This window comes from Lichtheimia ornata (genome assembly GCF_029851405.1).
Source record: "Lichtheimia ornata isolate CBS 291.66 chromosome Unknown scaffold00078, whole genome shotgun sequence".
Classification (NCBI taxonomy): Eukaryota; Fungi; Mucoromycota; class Mucoromycetes; order Mucorales; family Lichtheimiaceae; genus Lichtheimia; species Lichtheimia ornata.
This window is the reverse complement of record NW_026695398.1, coordinates 127,017-143,809: the sequence shown is the minus strand read 5'-3', so window position 1 is coordinate 143,809 and position 16,793 is coordinate 127,017. Positions and strand designations below refer to the sequence as shown.

Here is a 16,793-nt window from a genome sequence, read left to right as displayed (position 1 = left end):
GCCCCGGCCCCGGGGGAATGGGGGAGGGGGGAACGAGCGAGACACACACACGACAACAGATCCCGCATTGGGAAGAAGCTCTCTCTTTTCTCGCCTCTGTGCATTACTGGTAAGTGAGGAATAGGATGGATGAATGATAAAATGGGTGGATGAATTGGATGGATGAATGGATGAATGGAAAGGATGGATGATCTAATCACGAGATTTCCTTGTGTGTGCATATAGGGATTAACCGACCATGAAGGTAAATTCGACTTTCAACCCAGTGTATGTGTGTCCCCGAGATAGTATACTTATAGTACCCACCATTCCTCCCTCCAACAACAGGATATCTCCAAGGACGACCAACTCACTATCCCTGAAGGTGTTAAGGTCAGCGTCAAGTCTCGCCTCATTACCGTCACTGGTCCCCGTGGCACTTTGACCAAGAACTTGCGTCACTTGAACATTGAAATCAAGCACGATGGCAAGCAAACCTTGCGTTTCACTGTTTACCACGGTGCCCGTAAGCACGTTGCTGCTATCCGCACCGTTCGCTCTATTGTCAACAACATGATCACTGGTGTCACCAAGGGCTTCCAATACAAGATGCGTTATGTGTATGCTCACTTTCCCATCAACGTTATCGTGAACGGTACCAACGACGCTGTTGAGATCCGTAACTTCTTGGGCCAAAAGGTTGCTTTCCAAGTCAAGATGCGTGAAGGTGTCCACTGTGAGGCTTCCAAGAACCAAAAGGATGAGTTGGTCATCACTGGTAACGACCTCGAGAACGTTTCCCAGTCCGCCGCTGATATCCAACAAACTTGCCGTGTCCGCAACAAGGATATCCGTAAGTTCTTGGACGGTATCTACGTCTCCGAGCGCAACGTCATCGAGCAGGATGAGTAAATTCCTTCTTGTACATTGATGGGTAATAAAAAGGAATATCCTTTTGTGTATTCTTAATCATGCGGATGGAGGCTTTTAATGTGTTTGTGTATATGATGGATGAAATGGATGATGGTTGATATGTGCTAAATGTGTATGTGTACAATGGGGAAGAAAATGCTGGCTGCTGCTAATATTACATTCCAAGATAGCTGTATTCTCCAAGATAGGCAGAGGTGTCATAGTCGGTATCGGCATAATAGGGTAGAGCATTGGCAACATGGATGGCTTCAAATGAATGCTCAGGTGTATGATGATCTAAAAATAACCCATAAGTCATCATCACCTCTCGTTTTATCCAATGATCCTGTTATCTTACCATTGCGAAAAGTGCCCACTGCCATGCACTTACTACAAAGATCAACCTCCTCACTGATATCGCAAACCGTACACTTGTAACGAACACCAACAATTGGTTCCACGCCGCATGAATCACACTGTACACACCCATCATCAGTTTCCTCGATCATATCACATCCCAAAATAAGCTTCACTTACTGCATAGCCTTCATGTATAGCCACTTCATTGTTTGATCCCGTATCGGTGTTGGCTGTCGGAGTTGTGTCAGGCTTGGCTACCTTGAGCATGGTCTTTTTAACATCATCCTCATCATCTGACATGAGTGCAGCTGCGGGTGCTTGGGCTGTTAAATAATGTGTGCCGGATATCCTAAATGGTTTCTCGCATATGAGCATTTACCCTTCAATACCAATTCCAAAGCTCCATCATACCTGGTATTTGTGATCCCTCCTGACACCATAGCATTATACCCAGGACCAGATGTCCTTGATGTTGATGATGATCTCGCAGCTCTTGCCGCCGCTGCCGCTGCTGTTGCTGCTGCTGTATTCCCCCCTCCACGTCCTTTGACCTTTGTAACCTTTCTTTTAGCCTTTGGTAAGCTTGAAGGCTAAAGAGAATACATCATTAGATCAAGGTAACAACCAAAATGCAAATAATGACTTACAGGAATGCTGACACGCCCTGGTACAGGTAAACCAAGCTTGGCAAGTTTGATGAAATACTTCTGAACACGGCTTGCAACTTGTTTGGTGGTGCGAGTCCCCAGAGCTTTGGATATCTTGAGGAAGCGTTGTGATTGTACTGGTTCATCAGGATAAACTTCCAATAGTTCTTCCAATCGACGCTATAACGGACAATGAGAACCTCCTTTGTTTCCCATAAAAATACACGTTACCTGCTCCTCATCGGTCCATGGTTGATTGTAGGTAGCTGCTCGATGTTCCATCTATATCATCAGCATAGTGCATGAGTATCATACCATTGAAATGCACATCGTATGCATAACACTTACAGTGCTACTTGTATCCTCTTCCATTTCATTTCGAGGTGTGGCACTATAAAGCAACAAAATCGATCCAATGAGATTCATCGAAAATCCAAAATGTGAAGAAAAGAGTGTACCTTAGCATAGCCCCATAGTTAAAGTCACTGGGTGTCATGGGCCCTGTTTGGGTAGTGGACATACGCCGTTTGCCTTTGCCTTTGCCAGAAAACATACCCATCTCGGATCCTGTAGCTGCTTGTCCTTTCCCTCCTTCGTCATCTGATTCCTTGTCTGAAAGATCCACCGAGGAAGCACGTGTCGAAGGGACTTGGCCAACAATACGCGATACCCGTGCCATTTCCCTCTGCATATGACTCACTGTACTTGATGGTGATGATGGTTCTTGTCGAAGATGAGAAGATGATGGATAATCCAAAACGTTCTAATATGCACATGTTAACAAACACAGCACATTTCTATATATGTATTACACATACCCGAAACACTGGAGGTTGTTTAAGAGTACCCTGCACCAAAGCGGATAGCATGGCTATAACGTTGTCAGCCCATCATCCTATTTCCCAGACTAGTGTGAATTGGTATATTTACCTGCTCGTTCCATCATCCGATGCTCGGGAATATATCGATACTTGGTCCAGTCAACGGAAGGTGCACAAGCAATCTTTTGAAGTTTGGGTACACGACGTCGCGTTTTCTATTGTGATATCCAGTGAGATTCCACGCACACTATCTCACGTGTAAATGTGTGATGATGACTTACCTTCTCTTTGAGATCGGTCAAAAACTGAAAAGGATGATCAAGTGCCTCTTGTTTAAGTGAATAAAGTGTTTCAACATCCTTATTGGCTTGCTGCAGTTGCCGTCGCAGGACATTCAAAGCGGCCACAGTGCTTTTATAACTACGAGTGATAAGAAAGGAGACCCATCAACAAAAAGAACCATGGTGCAAGCAAGTGTTTTATCTTACTCGTCGTTTTCCTCCAGCTTGGACTTGTTGGTGGGCGTGTCATTGTTGGCTGCTGCTGCTGCTGCTGCTGTTGCCTCTGCTTCAGGCTCGTTGTCTTTCTTCATGGTAGTAGTGGCATGATCGGAAGAGGCATGGTTGGAAGAAGGTGTTGTCGTCTGCTCAGAAACGGGTGCTTGAACCGGCATGCTTCCAAAACAAGGTTCATGTGGATTGAAAGAACGTGGCAAATGGGGGGGGGTTGTTGTGAGAGAATGGATCGAGTATTAAATAGATCGCGGAGTGCAAGAAAAGAAAAGCGAGCGGAAGAAGACCTCACCCTTTTGTGTCAATTGTCGTCGGGGCTATGCAGTCACCTTGGACACCACCTATGTGAAACAATGACGCCTTGATTATATGAATACACGCACAATGGGCGTACTTTCCTCAATTAGAAGAGTGGATGATGCTTGTAAATAACCTGCCTACTGTGAACATTACTCAATCCCCGTGCCATTATGAAGAAACGTGTATACCAGATGACAGCTTGCATTGATCCATGATCTCATAATTGACATACATCACAAATGTCTATCCACCTGGTCTTTTCAATGGTGCAACACTGGCCCAAGTGTGGTACAATCATCATAGAGCATTGAGATAAGAAAAGTGGGTTGTAATAAGAATGATTACATATGGAAAAGAGAACGACGATGGGGGGGAATATACAATCTACTAAAGGTCTTTTTCTACTTTACAAATCCTTCTTCAACGTCAAAAAGTGAAGATCCTTGATCTTGAGCATCTCTGGCCAGACAAAAGGCACACGTTCACCCGTTTCCTTGAAGCCAAGTTTAGCATACCAAGCCAATAGTTCAGGACGATTTTCGAGCACGTGAAGAGTCGCAGTGGTATAGCCTAGTTCCTTCATGCGTTCAAATGCACTACGCATTAAACGACCACCCACACCCTTGGATTGGTAATCCGGTGAAACGGAAAAGAGGCCAATTTCAGCTTCCTTGGTATCATGATGTTGGATCTGCACAGTGCCAATCACTTTTTCTGTATCACTCGAATCAAATGCATACAATAGCACATTGGGCTTGCCGTTGCTAAGCACCGCATCATTCATGTCCTCCAATGTGGCCCGTTGCCCGCCAACGATATGCTCCTCCGTTGTCCAGCCACCTGGAATCGACCCATTAGCCAATGCTCCTCCTCCTCCTCCATTCAGTTGATCAACTTACCTTTGGATCGGTAGGCGTCATTCACCACAGCAGCTGCTGTCTCGTTGTATTTGACGTCAGCGGATGTCACTTCACGAACGTAGATAGTGCTCTCCTGAACCATAGCTTGGGATTCAAAAGATGAAAAATGTAAAAAAGCGGGGAGCTGGTGGAACAACCTCAAAGATGGGCGGCTATTTATTTAGTATCGATGCAAGCTTGTTTCACACTGCCCCACCAATATGGTAGCCCGATCGTTCGGGGATGAAGGATTTACTTTAGATAAACGCCCATCTATTCAGGCACCATTGCTCTTAAATCCATGCTGGTATTTTCAATAAGCTAGATCAACAATTGGACCCTTGCATTATGAATAAATGTGGATAGCATGCGTATGAAAAGAGAATACATATAAAAGGCTATATTGATTTGAACTCGCCAATGATCAAAACTAGTAGGGTCATTGTGTTGCAACTCTAATCAGATGGTATCTCCTCATACGTGCTTTATTTGTAAGCATGTGCACCAAACTTATGGATTGCAGATTTTCATATATTGTGTGGTGCCATTCAGCGATTGACAGGATCAGGAAAACAAAAGTTCTTTTTTTATCAACAAGAATCAATAAGCGTTTACATGATGCAGGGACAATAGGAATAGGTGAATATGGATAAAAATGTACACTGGGTTGGGATGAGAATGAAGAAAGGTGAGGAGGAGGAGGAGGAGGAGGAGGAGGAAGGGGAAAATATGAAATATGGATGATGATGATAATACTACTACAAGTTATCTTCATGTAGCCCATTGTCCGGGATGCCGGTGTGATAGATCTTGTAAGCAGGTAAGCCATAGACTGTATAGCCAGCAGCAGCAGCAGCCTTCGCAAAACCTTCCGTATCAATATGATGTCGAAATGGGAACGCGGGAAAATTAATGCCTTCACGATGAACACTGGCCCGTGTCAATATGCATGTTGATCCAATCCCATCCAATGGCACCTTGTTTTCCATTTCAGTCATATCAATCATCAAGAATCGATGCGTAGTAAATTCAAGCCAGCCTGCAAAAGAAAAAGGGTAGTGTAAGTAACGTAGAGCGACCCTATAACCAATATCCATCCATTCCTCCTTTACCTTCCATAAAGATGAAATCTTCGGGTACTTCCTTGGATAATGAAATGGAGAGTTCTGTTTCTTGCCAATTGCGTTTGTCGTGACCCCATTCATTGCCGTCTCGTTGGATCATTGTATTTGGGACCACAATATCTTCATCCACAGCTATCAAATCTTGTACAAGCGTAGATGGAAACCATGCCAGCAGAGGATCCAACCACAATGTATACTGATGCTTGCTTTCGAGTGCTGATTGTAGTAAAAAGTTGCGCGCTCTCGCTATAGCCGCTCGTCGAAGAGGTTGAAGCTCGTACACAGTCTCTTTGCCAGGTGTCAAGATAAACGACATGATGCTATCCTCGTATGTTTTGACATAGAGCTTGATTGGGAATGCTACTCGCGTATGCTCGATATGCTGTCGTACGGCATGGACTGTCGTTGGTCCGGGATTGATGATGAGCAATGCCATGGACAAGTTGGGATGTTCCAGTTTTCTTACAGTCTTGAAAAAGTCGGCCAGGTACCGTACAGTCGATGGGTTGATCATGGTGAGGATGAGAACGTGGTTGTCAGGGGAAGGCTTATTGAGATTCTCAAAAGAGACACCATCGAATGGACGACGTGAAGCTGCTTCAAGCGCATCAGGGAGACCATCCTGCCGTTCAGGAAGCGGCTCGCAACTCATGTGCGAGATTGGCACCAGTAAAAGTAGCGATATGAGGAAGGTTGCAATACAAGCAATAAATACTCGCCGTTTCGAGCGTGGCGTAGGCAAGTTCTTTTTTAGTTTGTCCATCTTGTTTGTGGAGTAGTAGTAGTTGTGTGGAGTAAAAGGATGTCTATAGCCATGATCAACTTAATCCCAGGATTTTGCAAGCTCAACTCCGTACCCTTTGTATCACTTCATGCATATCTCTTACATGTGGGGAGTAGTGGTTAATAGCCTCTCGTACCAAATAAACCTTTCCATAATGATAAGAGTATGGCTATTGCCAGCAAAAAATCATGCTGACATTGACCACATTCCTTTTTTGCACTGTTGCTGTAATGCTGTTGTATGCTACCTTCTCTTTCCTCTTGCCATTAATGTCATCGAAATTTCCAGCAGTATGTCGCTTACTGCTGCATAAATCAATGCGTACATATCAGCTGACCACAGTGATTGTCAACAATGCGGAATCCACTAGAATAAGCAAGAATTTGCCACAATGAACCAGTTGCTCGCATAAAAGTCAACCAACACACCAATAGAATGATTCAATGTTGCATCATGGAACAAAGCGGTTCCAGAATTTTCGAGTAACCATTACGCGATAGAAATGTATAAATACGCTTGCACCACGAAGAGGGTGGCCTGCTCTTTAGTCTCTTTTTCTTATATCTCAAGTATCTCAAACACAATGTCTCTCATCAACTTTGGCGGTTTTGGACCTTCCCCACGCAGCATTGAACGTCGCATGAATCAACTCATGAACCACATGTATCAAGACTTCCCTTCCACTGGTAGTCTTTCCTCCTTTTTCTCGGACAACAACAACCCATCATCCAACTTTATCAGCCCTGCTGTGAGTCTTTATGAAACGGACAAGCAATGGGTCATCCATGCCGAATGCCCCGGTGTCAAGAAAGAAGATATCAAGGTGGATGTGAACGGCGACACAATGACCATCTCGGGCGAAACCAAGTTTGATCAGCAATACACAAAGGAAAACACGCGCTATCAAGAGCGTCGTGAAGGCACTTTTTCACGCACCTTGACCGTTCCCGAAAATGTTGACCGTGACAAGATTAACGCCAAGTATGAAAACGGCATCCTCGAGATCACCATGCTCAAGAGTGATCAAGCCAAGCCCTCCAAGAAGATTACTGTCCACTAATCTTCCCCCATTATCCCCCCATGTTTTCATTGTATGCTAGTGTAGTATCTCAATGTAGCTTTGAATATCTTCCCCCATGATTCCTTTGCACAAATGTTCTATCAATGAATATTGTTTGTCCCCCTTTTGCTGTTGTAAATTCCATGTTCATGTTGATTGGGGTGCACAGGTTAAGGCATTATGCACATGCTGCTATTTCTTTCTCACCATAACGCATGAAGGATCCTTTTTCATTATGGATGGGAATGTAAACATCCGCTCTTAATGCCAAAAAAGGGAGCGGCCATGCATAAACGTCAACAAAAAAGTACGTCATTCTCTTGCTCACGATCATCCAAATGATATTCCACACGTATGGTATACGTATGCGATGATACAAATATGACTTTATCTAATGTACATAATATCGCATGATGGTGTTGACTACCATTCCCAATAGCCGAGCCCAAAAACAAAAGGCATGCAGGCATTCATTCTTTTGGAAACCGGATGAGACCAAGATTTTGAGAGTTGGCTTTGTGTTAATGCACTACACGCTTTGATTGTTGCTGTTGTTGGTCACACCATTTCCCATCATGATCTCCTTGAAACAAGGACGATGAAATGATTATTCGCATATATGGCATGTAGTAGGTGAGCCCCTAATAACGGTGCTCTGCATAAGTTTGTGGCTGAAATGAAAGTATGATGGTTTGTTTAATGTATACGGCAGATTTTCATTATCAGCGCCACCCACAACGGTAAAAATAAACCCGCACAAAGTTCAGGAGAGAAAAAAAAGGTCGCTAAATGGAAGCATCTAAACCGCCGTGCAAGGGGAGTTTATTTGTCGTTGATTTAAGGAGACTGCAAGAGAACAAGCAAATCCAGCAGCTCAATCTCTTCCTTTTTCTCTTTCCTTTTTGCATCTCTTTATACACTTTTAGACAAACATGTGGGGAGCGCTTGTTGCGAGTGCAAGTGCTGTGCCAAATAATGCCTTGAACGAATGCACTACACAGGCTTGTCAAGAAGCAGCCAAATCGATACGTGAATACGTCGACTTTAACGCCGATCCGTGTACAGACTTTTACCAGTATACGTGTAAGTGGTCCATAGTTGTTTCAACAACGTATCCAAGGCAACCGTATTGACTTTTTTTCCCAAAGGTGGAACCTGGCAAAAATCAGCTGAAATCCCTGATGATAAACCAGGCACGTTGAACTTGACAGGCATAAGCATGTGCTACCGAAACTAACAAGCTCCGCACATTTTACCTCCCCAACTTTATACAGAGATTGGATCGTTAAAAGTGATGTCTGACGACAACTTGGAGATCATTCGAAAGGTCCTTGAAGGAACCTATGATGAATTACTTCAAACGAATAAGGCTGATGACTTTGTAACGGATGAGACACGTGCAGCAGACCAAGCCATTTTCGACAAGGTGCAGCGCTATTATCACACATGCATGGATGAAGATACCATTAATGATTTGGGCCCAACGCCTTTATACCCTCGCATGGCTCAGCTATTGAACACTATAAAGTCTTGGGACATCGATTCTACTGAGGATGAGGATATCTTTGATGCCAAGGAACATGCCAAAGGATTGACCGATATGATCTTTGAGGCTACTATGCAAGCTTCGCAGCCGCTAATTGCGATTGGCGTATCAGCTGACAACCAAAACCCCGAGAAACAAACAATCCTTGTCACCCAACCCAGCTTGATTTTGCAATCCAAGCAGCAGTACGAAAACGAAAAGGCCATGGAATTATACCGCAGCGGCGTGAATGTGCTATTGACTTCGGTGCTGGGCAATGATACTTGGGCCAAGCAGATGCAAGAGGCTGGTATTGAAGTCCGAGAGAAAGAAGAGATCGAAGACATGGTGAAACGTGTGGTGGATTTCGAAGTCAAGTTGGCCAACATCACATTACTAAAGTAAGTCTATCTATGACATGATGATGTCGCTATCCAATGTACTTACATAATACATTAGTGAAGAGCTGCAGGATCCATACAAGACCTACAACCCAATGAAGCTCTCCGAATTGCAATCAAAATACCCGATCATTGATTGGAAATCGGTTCTTCAACGCATGATCCCCGAGGACATGAAGGAGATTCCAGAGCCACTTATCGTTATGGTGCCTTCCTATTTGCAAGACTTGACACAGTGGTTCTCAAGCGGCGAGGTGTCTCTTAAGACCATTAGAGATTACTTTCTCTTGAATGAGATCTACGCTTGGGTCTATGCGTTAGACACGCATACTCGTCAGCTTGTCGAAAACTTTGTGGGTCGCATTACCTCCGGTACTGTCAAGCTACTACCACGTTGGAATACTTGTGTCTCAAATACCATGGGCTCATTTGGCGAAATCGTGGGTCGATACTATGTCATGGCCAACTTTGGTGGCGATGATGCACGTGCCAAGGTTGATGAGCTTGTCACTCTCATTCACGAATCATGGCTGAATCGTCTTGCTGATGTGGATTGGCTGGATAAGGAGACGCGTGAGAGAGCCATCAAAAAGGTATATTAGCATTTCCACCACATACGTTCCCCTTGTCTCTATTGACCAATTTTATCTTTATTAGGTGAACCAAATCAAACAAAAGGTCGCTTACAGTACCGTGGTTCCGGATGATCGATCACCTCAATCGTTGAAAGACTACTATGAGGATGCACATGTCACCGATAGCTTTATCGACTCTGAGTCAAGCATTTTACAATATCAGCTGAAGCAAGCATGGGATAAACTTGGCAAGCCCACCGACAAGAATGAATGGAGCATGACACCACCCGAAGTCAATGCATACTATGCTCTTCTTTACAACGAGGTTAGTATCCCATCTTACCAGCTAATACGTATCATTAACCACCTAACCTCCTAGATTGTTGTGCCCGCCGGCATCTTGAGCTCTATTGCTTATGGTAATGATGCCCCCGCTTACATGAACTATGGTGCTATTGGCATGATTGTGGGACATGAATTCACCGTAAGTATTTTCATTGTACCAATTTGCTCCTATCTCATTGGATCTATTGTAGCATGCATTTGACAACCAAGGCCGAAAGTATGATGCTGATGGACGGCTTAAGCAATGGTGGACCAATGCAACCTCACAACAATTTGAAGAAAAGACCCAGTGCTTTATCCGCCAATACAGCAATTTCACTATCACCGGGCCTGATGGCAAGGAAGTTCATGTTAATGGCAAAGTAAGTTGGCTTTTGTGCTTTATGATACGTTGATTTTTTTTATCTCACACAACAACAATCCATCATTGTAGCTCACTCTTGGAGAAAATCTTGCTGATAATGGTGGTGTTGCTGCTGCCTACACAGCATTCAAACAAGCGTGGGATCAAGGCCCTTTGGCCAATGGCACCAAGGCCGAGCATGTTAAGCTTCCTGGTATTGATTTAACACCCGAACAGCTGTTCTATGTCAGCATGGGTAGACTTTGGTGTATCAAATCTCGTCCTGAGAAGGCCATAAGTCGAGTAAGTCGCTATCAAATGCAAAGTGTGCCTTTTTGTGTGTAACTCACGCATCATTATCATCGTGACAGATCTTCTCCGATCCTCACTCGCCAGCCAATGTTCGTGTCAATGGTGTTATGCAAAACTCAAATACCTTTGCCGAAGCATTCAATTGCCCAGCTGGTAGCCCCATGAACCCTGAGACGAAATGTACCATTTGGTGAGGGGGTCCGATTGTATATTCTTTGATACGCTCGTGGCTATATATCTTTTATCATCTTGATGATTCCCTCTTTTAGAAAGCGTATTATATGGCATTCATTACAACAATGTACCATTCTTTTGCAAATACATTCATCCTTTATTTTGACCATACATAGCATTAAGAAACCTACTATGGTGGTGATGTAAACCAACATTGATTTATTGGGGTGTGTGTGTGTGTGTATGCTAAAGGGTAATGACTTTTTCATTTGGATGATGATGATGGTGACTTGGTATACTTGTTAATGATATATCGCATGCGGCGTACAAGGCGTACAAGACTAGGTTCAATCGCCTCTTCGTTACAACAATCGATTTCAAGGTATTCAAGGTTGTCATAATCTGCGAGACAGGCAACCCCATCGTTGGTAATGTTGGCAAGGTCATAAAGGGCGATGCTCTTCAAACTTTTTGAGTCGTAAAGATGCCAAAGAGCTACGTCGGTGACACAATCCATCAGTGAGAATCCAAGGGTGACGAGGTGTGGAAAATAACGTAGTTTGTGTGCAAATGCCTCAAAAGCGTCCTTTGTGATCAGCTGTGTATCGGCCATTGACAATGCTGTAAGTGAAGTAACGCCACCAAGTACGTCAAGTGTATCATCCGACATCGCTTGTAATCCATGATCCAGTGTCAAGTGCTGTAATGCTGATCGACTGCCTTGTGTTTTATGCTTCTCCAGGAACCTTCGTAATCCTTGATCGCTGATTCTCAAGCTATCGAAGCATTGCAAATGTGTGAGTTCATCCAATTGTGCAAGAGCCATGAATGTTTCTGGGCCAAGTAGTTGAGCTTGTTCAAAAATGACACTCTTCAGGTTGCGAGATTGGCGAATGATAGATGAAGGAAATGGATCTTCGTCGTCTAGAGTACCAACATGTTCACTCGGCCAACATCGTAGCGTATGTAATCGTTTCAAAGGCTTCTGTAAGCGATGTCGACGCTGAGCAATGCTTGATAATGAAAGCTCTTGTAACGAATTGGACATGTTTTCCTCCATGTATGCAATCAAGTGTTCGGTCGTCGCGTCATCAATGCGTGCAATTTCAAGAACCTGCAATCCACCACCATCCTCGTCTTCAATTCGTGGCAATTCAGGCCATGTCTCACGTCCACCATTGACAGCATTAAAATTCAGGTACAGCAAATCAGGGCAATATTGGCGAATCAAATCCAAGCAATTGGCATCCAAGCAGCGATCCACTTCCAATAGCTCAAGCGATGGACATCGACGTAGAATAGGTTGTAATGTTGATGATCGAATCCCTTCCTCCACATGCAATGATAACCGTTTCAATCCAAGTGTTTCTGGTACATTACGCAAATCGATATCCTCAATCAATCCACCTGAATAAACGAGCGAATTCAATCTGTGGCACACTGAGAGTACTGTTCCTGCTGATATCTCATCGGGTTTCAGCTTGAGATTGATGCTTGTGAGCGTGTCGCTGACTTGAGTAAGCGCTTCGAGTAACAATGAAGGATTATCCACTGGACAATCTGAAAAACCCTCTCCCCCAATAACCGAAATGAGCAATTTTGTTCCATATACATACCCCTGAATCTCCTTTCTCATCATCACTTACATGTTAACTTGAGTACCCTGAGAGACCGGAAACTACCATGTCGTAATTGATCCAAAACATCATTGGGTGCATGAGATACGCTTGAGATGGCGAGTTCACTGACGTAGGGTGCAGCTTCCACAAGACGTGTGTAATTATCAGCGAGTTGATAACCGATAAAGCGCAGGGAATGCTTTGTACATTGATAGATGCGATCTCTCCAAGTACGGGATATGTCGAGATAATACACGTGTTCTCCTGGCATGTGGTTGTAAAAGAATCTTGATACTACGTTGGGCAAAATGTCGAATGGCAACTTGGATATGAAGTCGATACGTTTGGATTGCTGTATCTCGGCTGTAGCCTTCCCTTGTTGTAACTGTGCATAGCTTTCTTCATCAGAGTCTGGTTGTACATGCTCCAATCCAAGCGTATAGATCTCTATGGCGGCACGCTGGCGACCTTGCATAGCATAGATCCATCCACCACATAGATAGCCCACTGCTAGCTTTGGTGCCTGCTCCATCATGAACCTGGCATCCTCCATGGCTTGTTCGAAAAGTCCACATTGAGCAAGAGAACGGGCACGCACATTGAGTACTGTCAATAATGTATACAATAAATCGTGTTGCAGAGTGTTTGACAGGGCAATAGCTCGGTGGTATTCTCCATGATAAAAGACATTGCACAGCTGTTCGATATTGGAAGTCGTTGTAGGGCCGCCCACGGTTGAGGTCATGTTGATGGGAGGACGCGATGGGTTGAAAGTGGATGCAAGTGGCGGTTTTACATAGTCTGCAGTGGTAGTCGGCTTTCGCTTGGACATGGTGCAGCCAGGAAAAAGCTGGATCACACCGCTTTTGTAATCCATACACGCGGGTTGTCGGCATATTGGCTGAATCTCCTTACAATGCACGTGCATAGGCATCTCAACACCCTATATTATTAGCGACGGCCTTATTCCATTCAATATCACTCATATCCCAAACACTACCATGTCAATGATAATCCATCAACTATTTCATCAAGTTACTCATTGAAAACAAATGTCAAATATAGTAAACCCTTCTTGGGCAATGACACACATGTTTATGCATAATGAAAGGTGTCGTTTATTGGAGGCTGGGTTTCGTGCTCCGAGTAGAGTAATGCTGTTGTTGCTATTTCGAAGCTTTGTTGAAATAAATCTCGGCTCTCATAAAGCTACAAAAAGTATCTTTAATCCCTTTTGATATTATCAGAATGCATGTTGGGGTGTAGACACGGTGTATTGCGTGTGTATCCTCAAGATCTGATCATGCTCGACAACAATCCATCACCATGACAACATCATATTGAAACCAGCAACTACAATGCTTTTATTACCAAGCACTTGGCTTGATAGGCCTATAATTGGATGGCAAACGCAAAGAGGAACGAGGTTGACAACCCCATCCGAGAACAAGATTTATGGTTGCTTTGACACCAGGGTTGCCATATCACCACACAAGTGCATCATCCGACTCAACCAATCGTTGTTGCAGTTCTTGCTTGGATACTTTGAGCTTGCCAATATCAAAGAACCATTGTACTTCAACATACGCACGTGGTACCACATTAGCAAGTGAAGATATCAATGCCGCTGCACCCACTGCCAATGCAGGTAAAAAGAAGCTCGCCGATCCAGCAACTAAGGAAAAATTATCTATAATAGTATCCATACATCAATTCAAGTGCATGATGCACTTGTCCTCTTTTTGATTCTTGCACCAAAGTATCCAACAACCTTGCTCATGTTGCCATGTATCTTTGATGCCGACGCTGTTTTTGTTTGGCAAGCCTTTCTATATTTTGCACCGCGATATCGGCGCCTTTAGAACGTTCAGATGTGGAGGAACAATGGTCACTCGACCAAGTGGCGTCCCAACTACCACAATAATTGAGTAAGGAAGACGTGATGTTGTTGGCGTGGGATCATTCTTTCTCCCGGTAAACAACAACAATGCATGTGCAATGGTGCTCTTCTTTCCCACGTTATCCCATATTGAACCCAACAAAGAGATCGCAAGAGTTCTTTTTGCGCATGTTTCATTCATTCCAAGTGAGGAAGCTATCGTTTATCTTGTTGCCCAGATCGCTACACATGCATATATTTACAATCACGTGAGACACTTTTCTTTCCAAAGGCGATAAGCACCATGTTTATAATGTTGAAGGTGAAAGGGATACGGGTTGAATAACATCTAGATCTATGATCAGCATGTAATACAACGTAATGGCTTTATCACGAAGGTGATGGATATGGGAATTCTCGCATGTACCAAAAGAATGACAAATAAAGATGCGTGTTAGAGGAACCACAAAGTCATTTCAGATGCCCTTAATGAACCATACGCGACTTTGGATAGCTTTCCATGACCATGTATCCTTTCAAAACACCCATTCAATTGATATTCAAATCAAAATGGCGTATAGTTACAAGTGCATATGGTTGGCCATGTGAGCTTGTCAGCCATTAGGCGCGAGAGTATCGCGCTTGTGTGTGTGTCCAATGGTAGGAGTTCGTGTCAACCTATTTGATTTTGCTCTCTTTTTCTTTTTCGTGTCAAAACCCACTACGACTACATATCTTCTCTGATCGCTATGACAAATCAAAAAGGCGTTGACGTTGGCATTCAAACCGAGACTCATTGGGAAGATCCCAAGCAACGCAAGTACAGACGTTTGAAACACAAGGTTCTTGAATTCATTGCGGTAGGCACACACTTTGACATTCAAGCTATGGTATCCGTTGACTACGGGCTCATTCCCCACGTCGTTTATTATAGAAACACAAGAGTGCACAATCATCTGTGGATAAAGCCAACCGTCGAGTACAAGTACTTCAGCAAGAGAAAAGGTGAACATGGCATGTTTATTATTGCATCTCTTGTATACTAAGTATGTGTCTATGAACATTAGGCGATTGATGCGAGCCAACAAAAATGGGGGTATCGGGAATACCATTGCAACTGGTGAGACGGGGGAGACGGCCAAATCTGGCATTTTAAAAGAAGATGCTGACATGATGGACGAAGACGATGAGGTGGATCAGCTGGTAGATGAGGATGAAGAAATGGGTAAGTTACTATCCCACTCTACTATATCACGTGGTGTGCGTTTCATCTCTAATGGCTATGATGCATGTTATATAGCAGGTGTATCACCAACCCCCAAACCCAGACGAGTAACTGGATCAAGAAGGAAACCTGTGGAGGTGGCTCGAGATGAAGATGGAAAGGTAATTTTGCCTGTTCAAATTGCATCTCTCAAGGTGATCGAGCTTGGCACGGTGATCCATGATAGACCAGGGTTCCATAGTGAGCGATACATTTGGCCAGTGGGATACACAGTTGAGCGGTAAGAATATTGATCCATGATCAAGGCATATGCTGAATTTGGGTATATAAGGACATACATGAGCATGGTGGATGCTGAGAACCAATCGACATATACCTGCAAAGTTGAGGATGGTGGTGATGGCCCAACAGTAAGTAAAAAGCATAAGCACTTTGCAAGAGCTGGGAGTGACTAATATTGTTGGTATACAAGTTTACTATCCAGGCAGCTGATACACCTGATGAAGAAGTCATTTCAGCCCGAACACCAACAGGCGCATGGGCAACAGTCATCAAACGAGCAAATGAAGTACGAAAGCGAGAATCGGCCAATGCCATCTCTGGACCAGAATACTTTGGATTCTCAAACCCACTCGTAGCTGAAATGATTGAAGGACTCCCAAACGCTGATGAATGCCAATACTATGTTGCACGTAGCAAGCGATGATCATGATATTTTTCCATTCTTTGTTTCACTTTCCACCTTTTGTTGCTATGAGACTCATAAATTGTGTTGTGTATATGCCATCCTTAACCATTTATTTGACTTTGATTGTGAATGATGAATAATGGGATACATGATGTTGAATCAAAGGATTGAGATAATCAAGATGCTCCTTTTATTGTATGTTTATTCAAGGAAATTACTATATCAACAGCCTTTAAATTCATATACGAGAATGTTGTTGATGAATAGGATGTATTCAGTGACTAGTGTGTAGAAACAAAGAAGGATAAA

The 16,793-nt window shown here is 43.7% G+C and overlaps 8 protein-coding genes across 8 annotated transcripts; 4 read left to right on the top strand and 4 right to left on the bottom strand.

Annotated features, from left to right (window-relative positions):
• Positions 1 to 238: 238 nt before the first annotated feature.
• On the top strand, positions 239 to 891 carry O0I10_010919 (uncharacterized protein; the record flags this gene model as incomplete). Its single annotated transcript, XM_058490893.1, has 2 exons — positions 239 to 244; positions 328 to 891. The coding sequence occupies 2 exons, from the start codon at positions 239 to 241 to the stop codon at positions 889 to 891; spliced, it is 570 nt and encodes a 189-aa protein (XP_058338397.1).
• Positions 892 to 1,066: 175 nt separating this feature from the next.
• On the bottom strand, positions 1,067 to 3,392 carry O0I10_010918 (uncharacterized protein; the record flags this gene model as incomplete). Its single annotated transcript, XM_058490892.1, has 12 exons — positions 1,067 to 1,188; positions 1,250 to 1,367; positions 1,429 to 1,600; positions 1,663 to 1,841; positions 1,899 to 2,078; positions 2,130 to 2,180; positions 2,247 to 2,289; positions 2,357 to 2,661; positions 2,717 to 2,769; positions 2,829 to 2,934; positions 3,001 to 3,139; positions 3,208 to 3,392. 12 exons carry the CDS (start codon positions 3,390 to 3,392, stop codon positions 1,067 to 1,069), a joined length of 1,653 nt encoding a protein of 550 aa, XP_058338396.1.
• A 545-nt stretch (positions 3,393 to 3,937) lies between these two features.
• O0I10_010917 (uncharacterized protein) lies at positions 3,938 to 4,533 on the bottom strand (the record flags this gene model as incomplete). The annotated part of the gene is made up of 2 exons (XM_058490891.1): positions 3,938 to 4,371; positions 4,431 to 4,533. 2 exons carry the CDS (start codon positions 4,531 to 4,533, stop codon positions 3,938 to 3,940), a joined length of 537 nt encoding a protein of 178 aa, XP_058338395.1.
• A 655-nt stretch (positions 4,534 to 5,188) lies between these two features.
• O0I10_010916 (uncharacterized protein) lies at positions 5,189 to 6,206 on the bottom strand (the record flags this gene model as incomplete). Its single annotated transcript, XM_058490890.1, has 2 exons — positions 5,189 to 5,469; positions 5,543 to 6,206. The coding sequence occupies 2 exons, from the start codon at positions 6,204 to 6,206 to the stop codon at positions 5,189 to 5,191; spliced, it is 945 nt and encodes a 314-aa protein (XP_058338394.1).
• Positions 6,207 to 6,921: 715 nt separating this feature from the next.
• O0I10_010915 (uncharacterized protein) lies at positions 6,922 to 7,398 on the top strand (the record flags this gene model as incomplete). Its single annotated transcript, XM_058490889.1, has 1 exon — positions 6,922 to 7,398. The coding sequence occupies one exon, from the start codon at positions 6,922 to 6,924 to the stop codon at positions 7,396 to 7,398; it is 477 nt and encodes a 158-aa protein (XP_058338393.1).
• A 1,294-nt stretch (positions 7,399 to 8,692) lies between these two features.
• O0I10_010914 (uncharacterized protein) lies at positions 8,693 to 11,093 on the top strand (the record flags this gene model as incomplete). The annotated part of the gene is made up of 7 exons (XM_058490888.1): positions 8,693 to 9,324; positions 9,383 to 9,917; positions 9,982 to 10,224; positions 10,279 to 10,383; positions 10,436 to 10,606; positions 10,678 to 10,890; positions 10,959 to 11,093. The coding sequence occupies 7 exons, from the start codon at positions 8,693 to 8,695 to the stop codon at positions 11,091 to 11,093; spliced, it is 2,034 nt and encodes a 677-aa protein (XP_058338392.1).
• Positions 11,094 to 11,338: 245 nt separating this feature from the next.
• On the bottom strand, positions 11,339 to 13,524 carry O0I10_010913 (uncharacterized protein; the record flags this gene model as incomplete). The annotated part of the gene is made up of 2 exons (XM_058490887.1): positions 11,339 to 12,633; positions 12,720 to 13,524. 2 exons carry the CDS (start codon positions 13,522 to 13,524, stop codon positions 11,339 to 11,341), a joined length of 2,100 nt encoding a protein of 699 aa, XP_058338391.1.
• A 1,796-nt stretch (positions 13,525 to 15,320) lies between these two features.
• O0I10_010912 (uncharacterized protein) lies at positions 15,321 to 16,502 on the top strand (the record flags this gene model as incomplete). The annotated part of the gene is made up of 6 exons (XM_058490886.1): positions 15,321 to 15,431; positions 15,506 to 15,576; positions 15,639 to 15,796; positions 15,872 to 16,076; positions 16,128 to 16,206; positions 16,269 to 16,502. The coding sequence occupies 6 exons, from the start codon at positions 15,321 to 15,323 to the stop codon at positions 16,500 to 16,502; spliced, it is 858 nt and encodes a 285-aa protein (XP_058338390.1).
• Between the last annotated feature and the right edge of the window lie 291 nt (positions 16,503 to 16,793).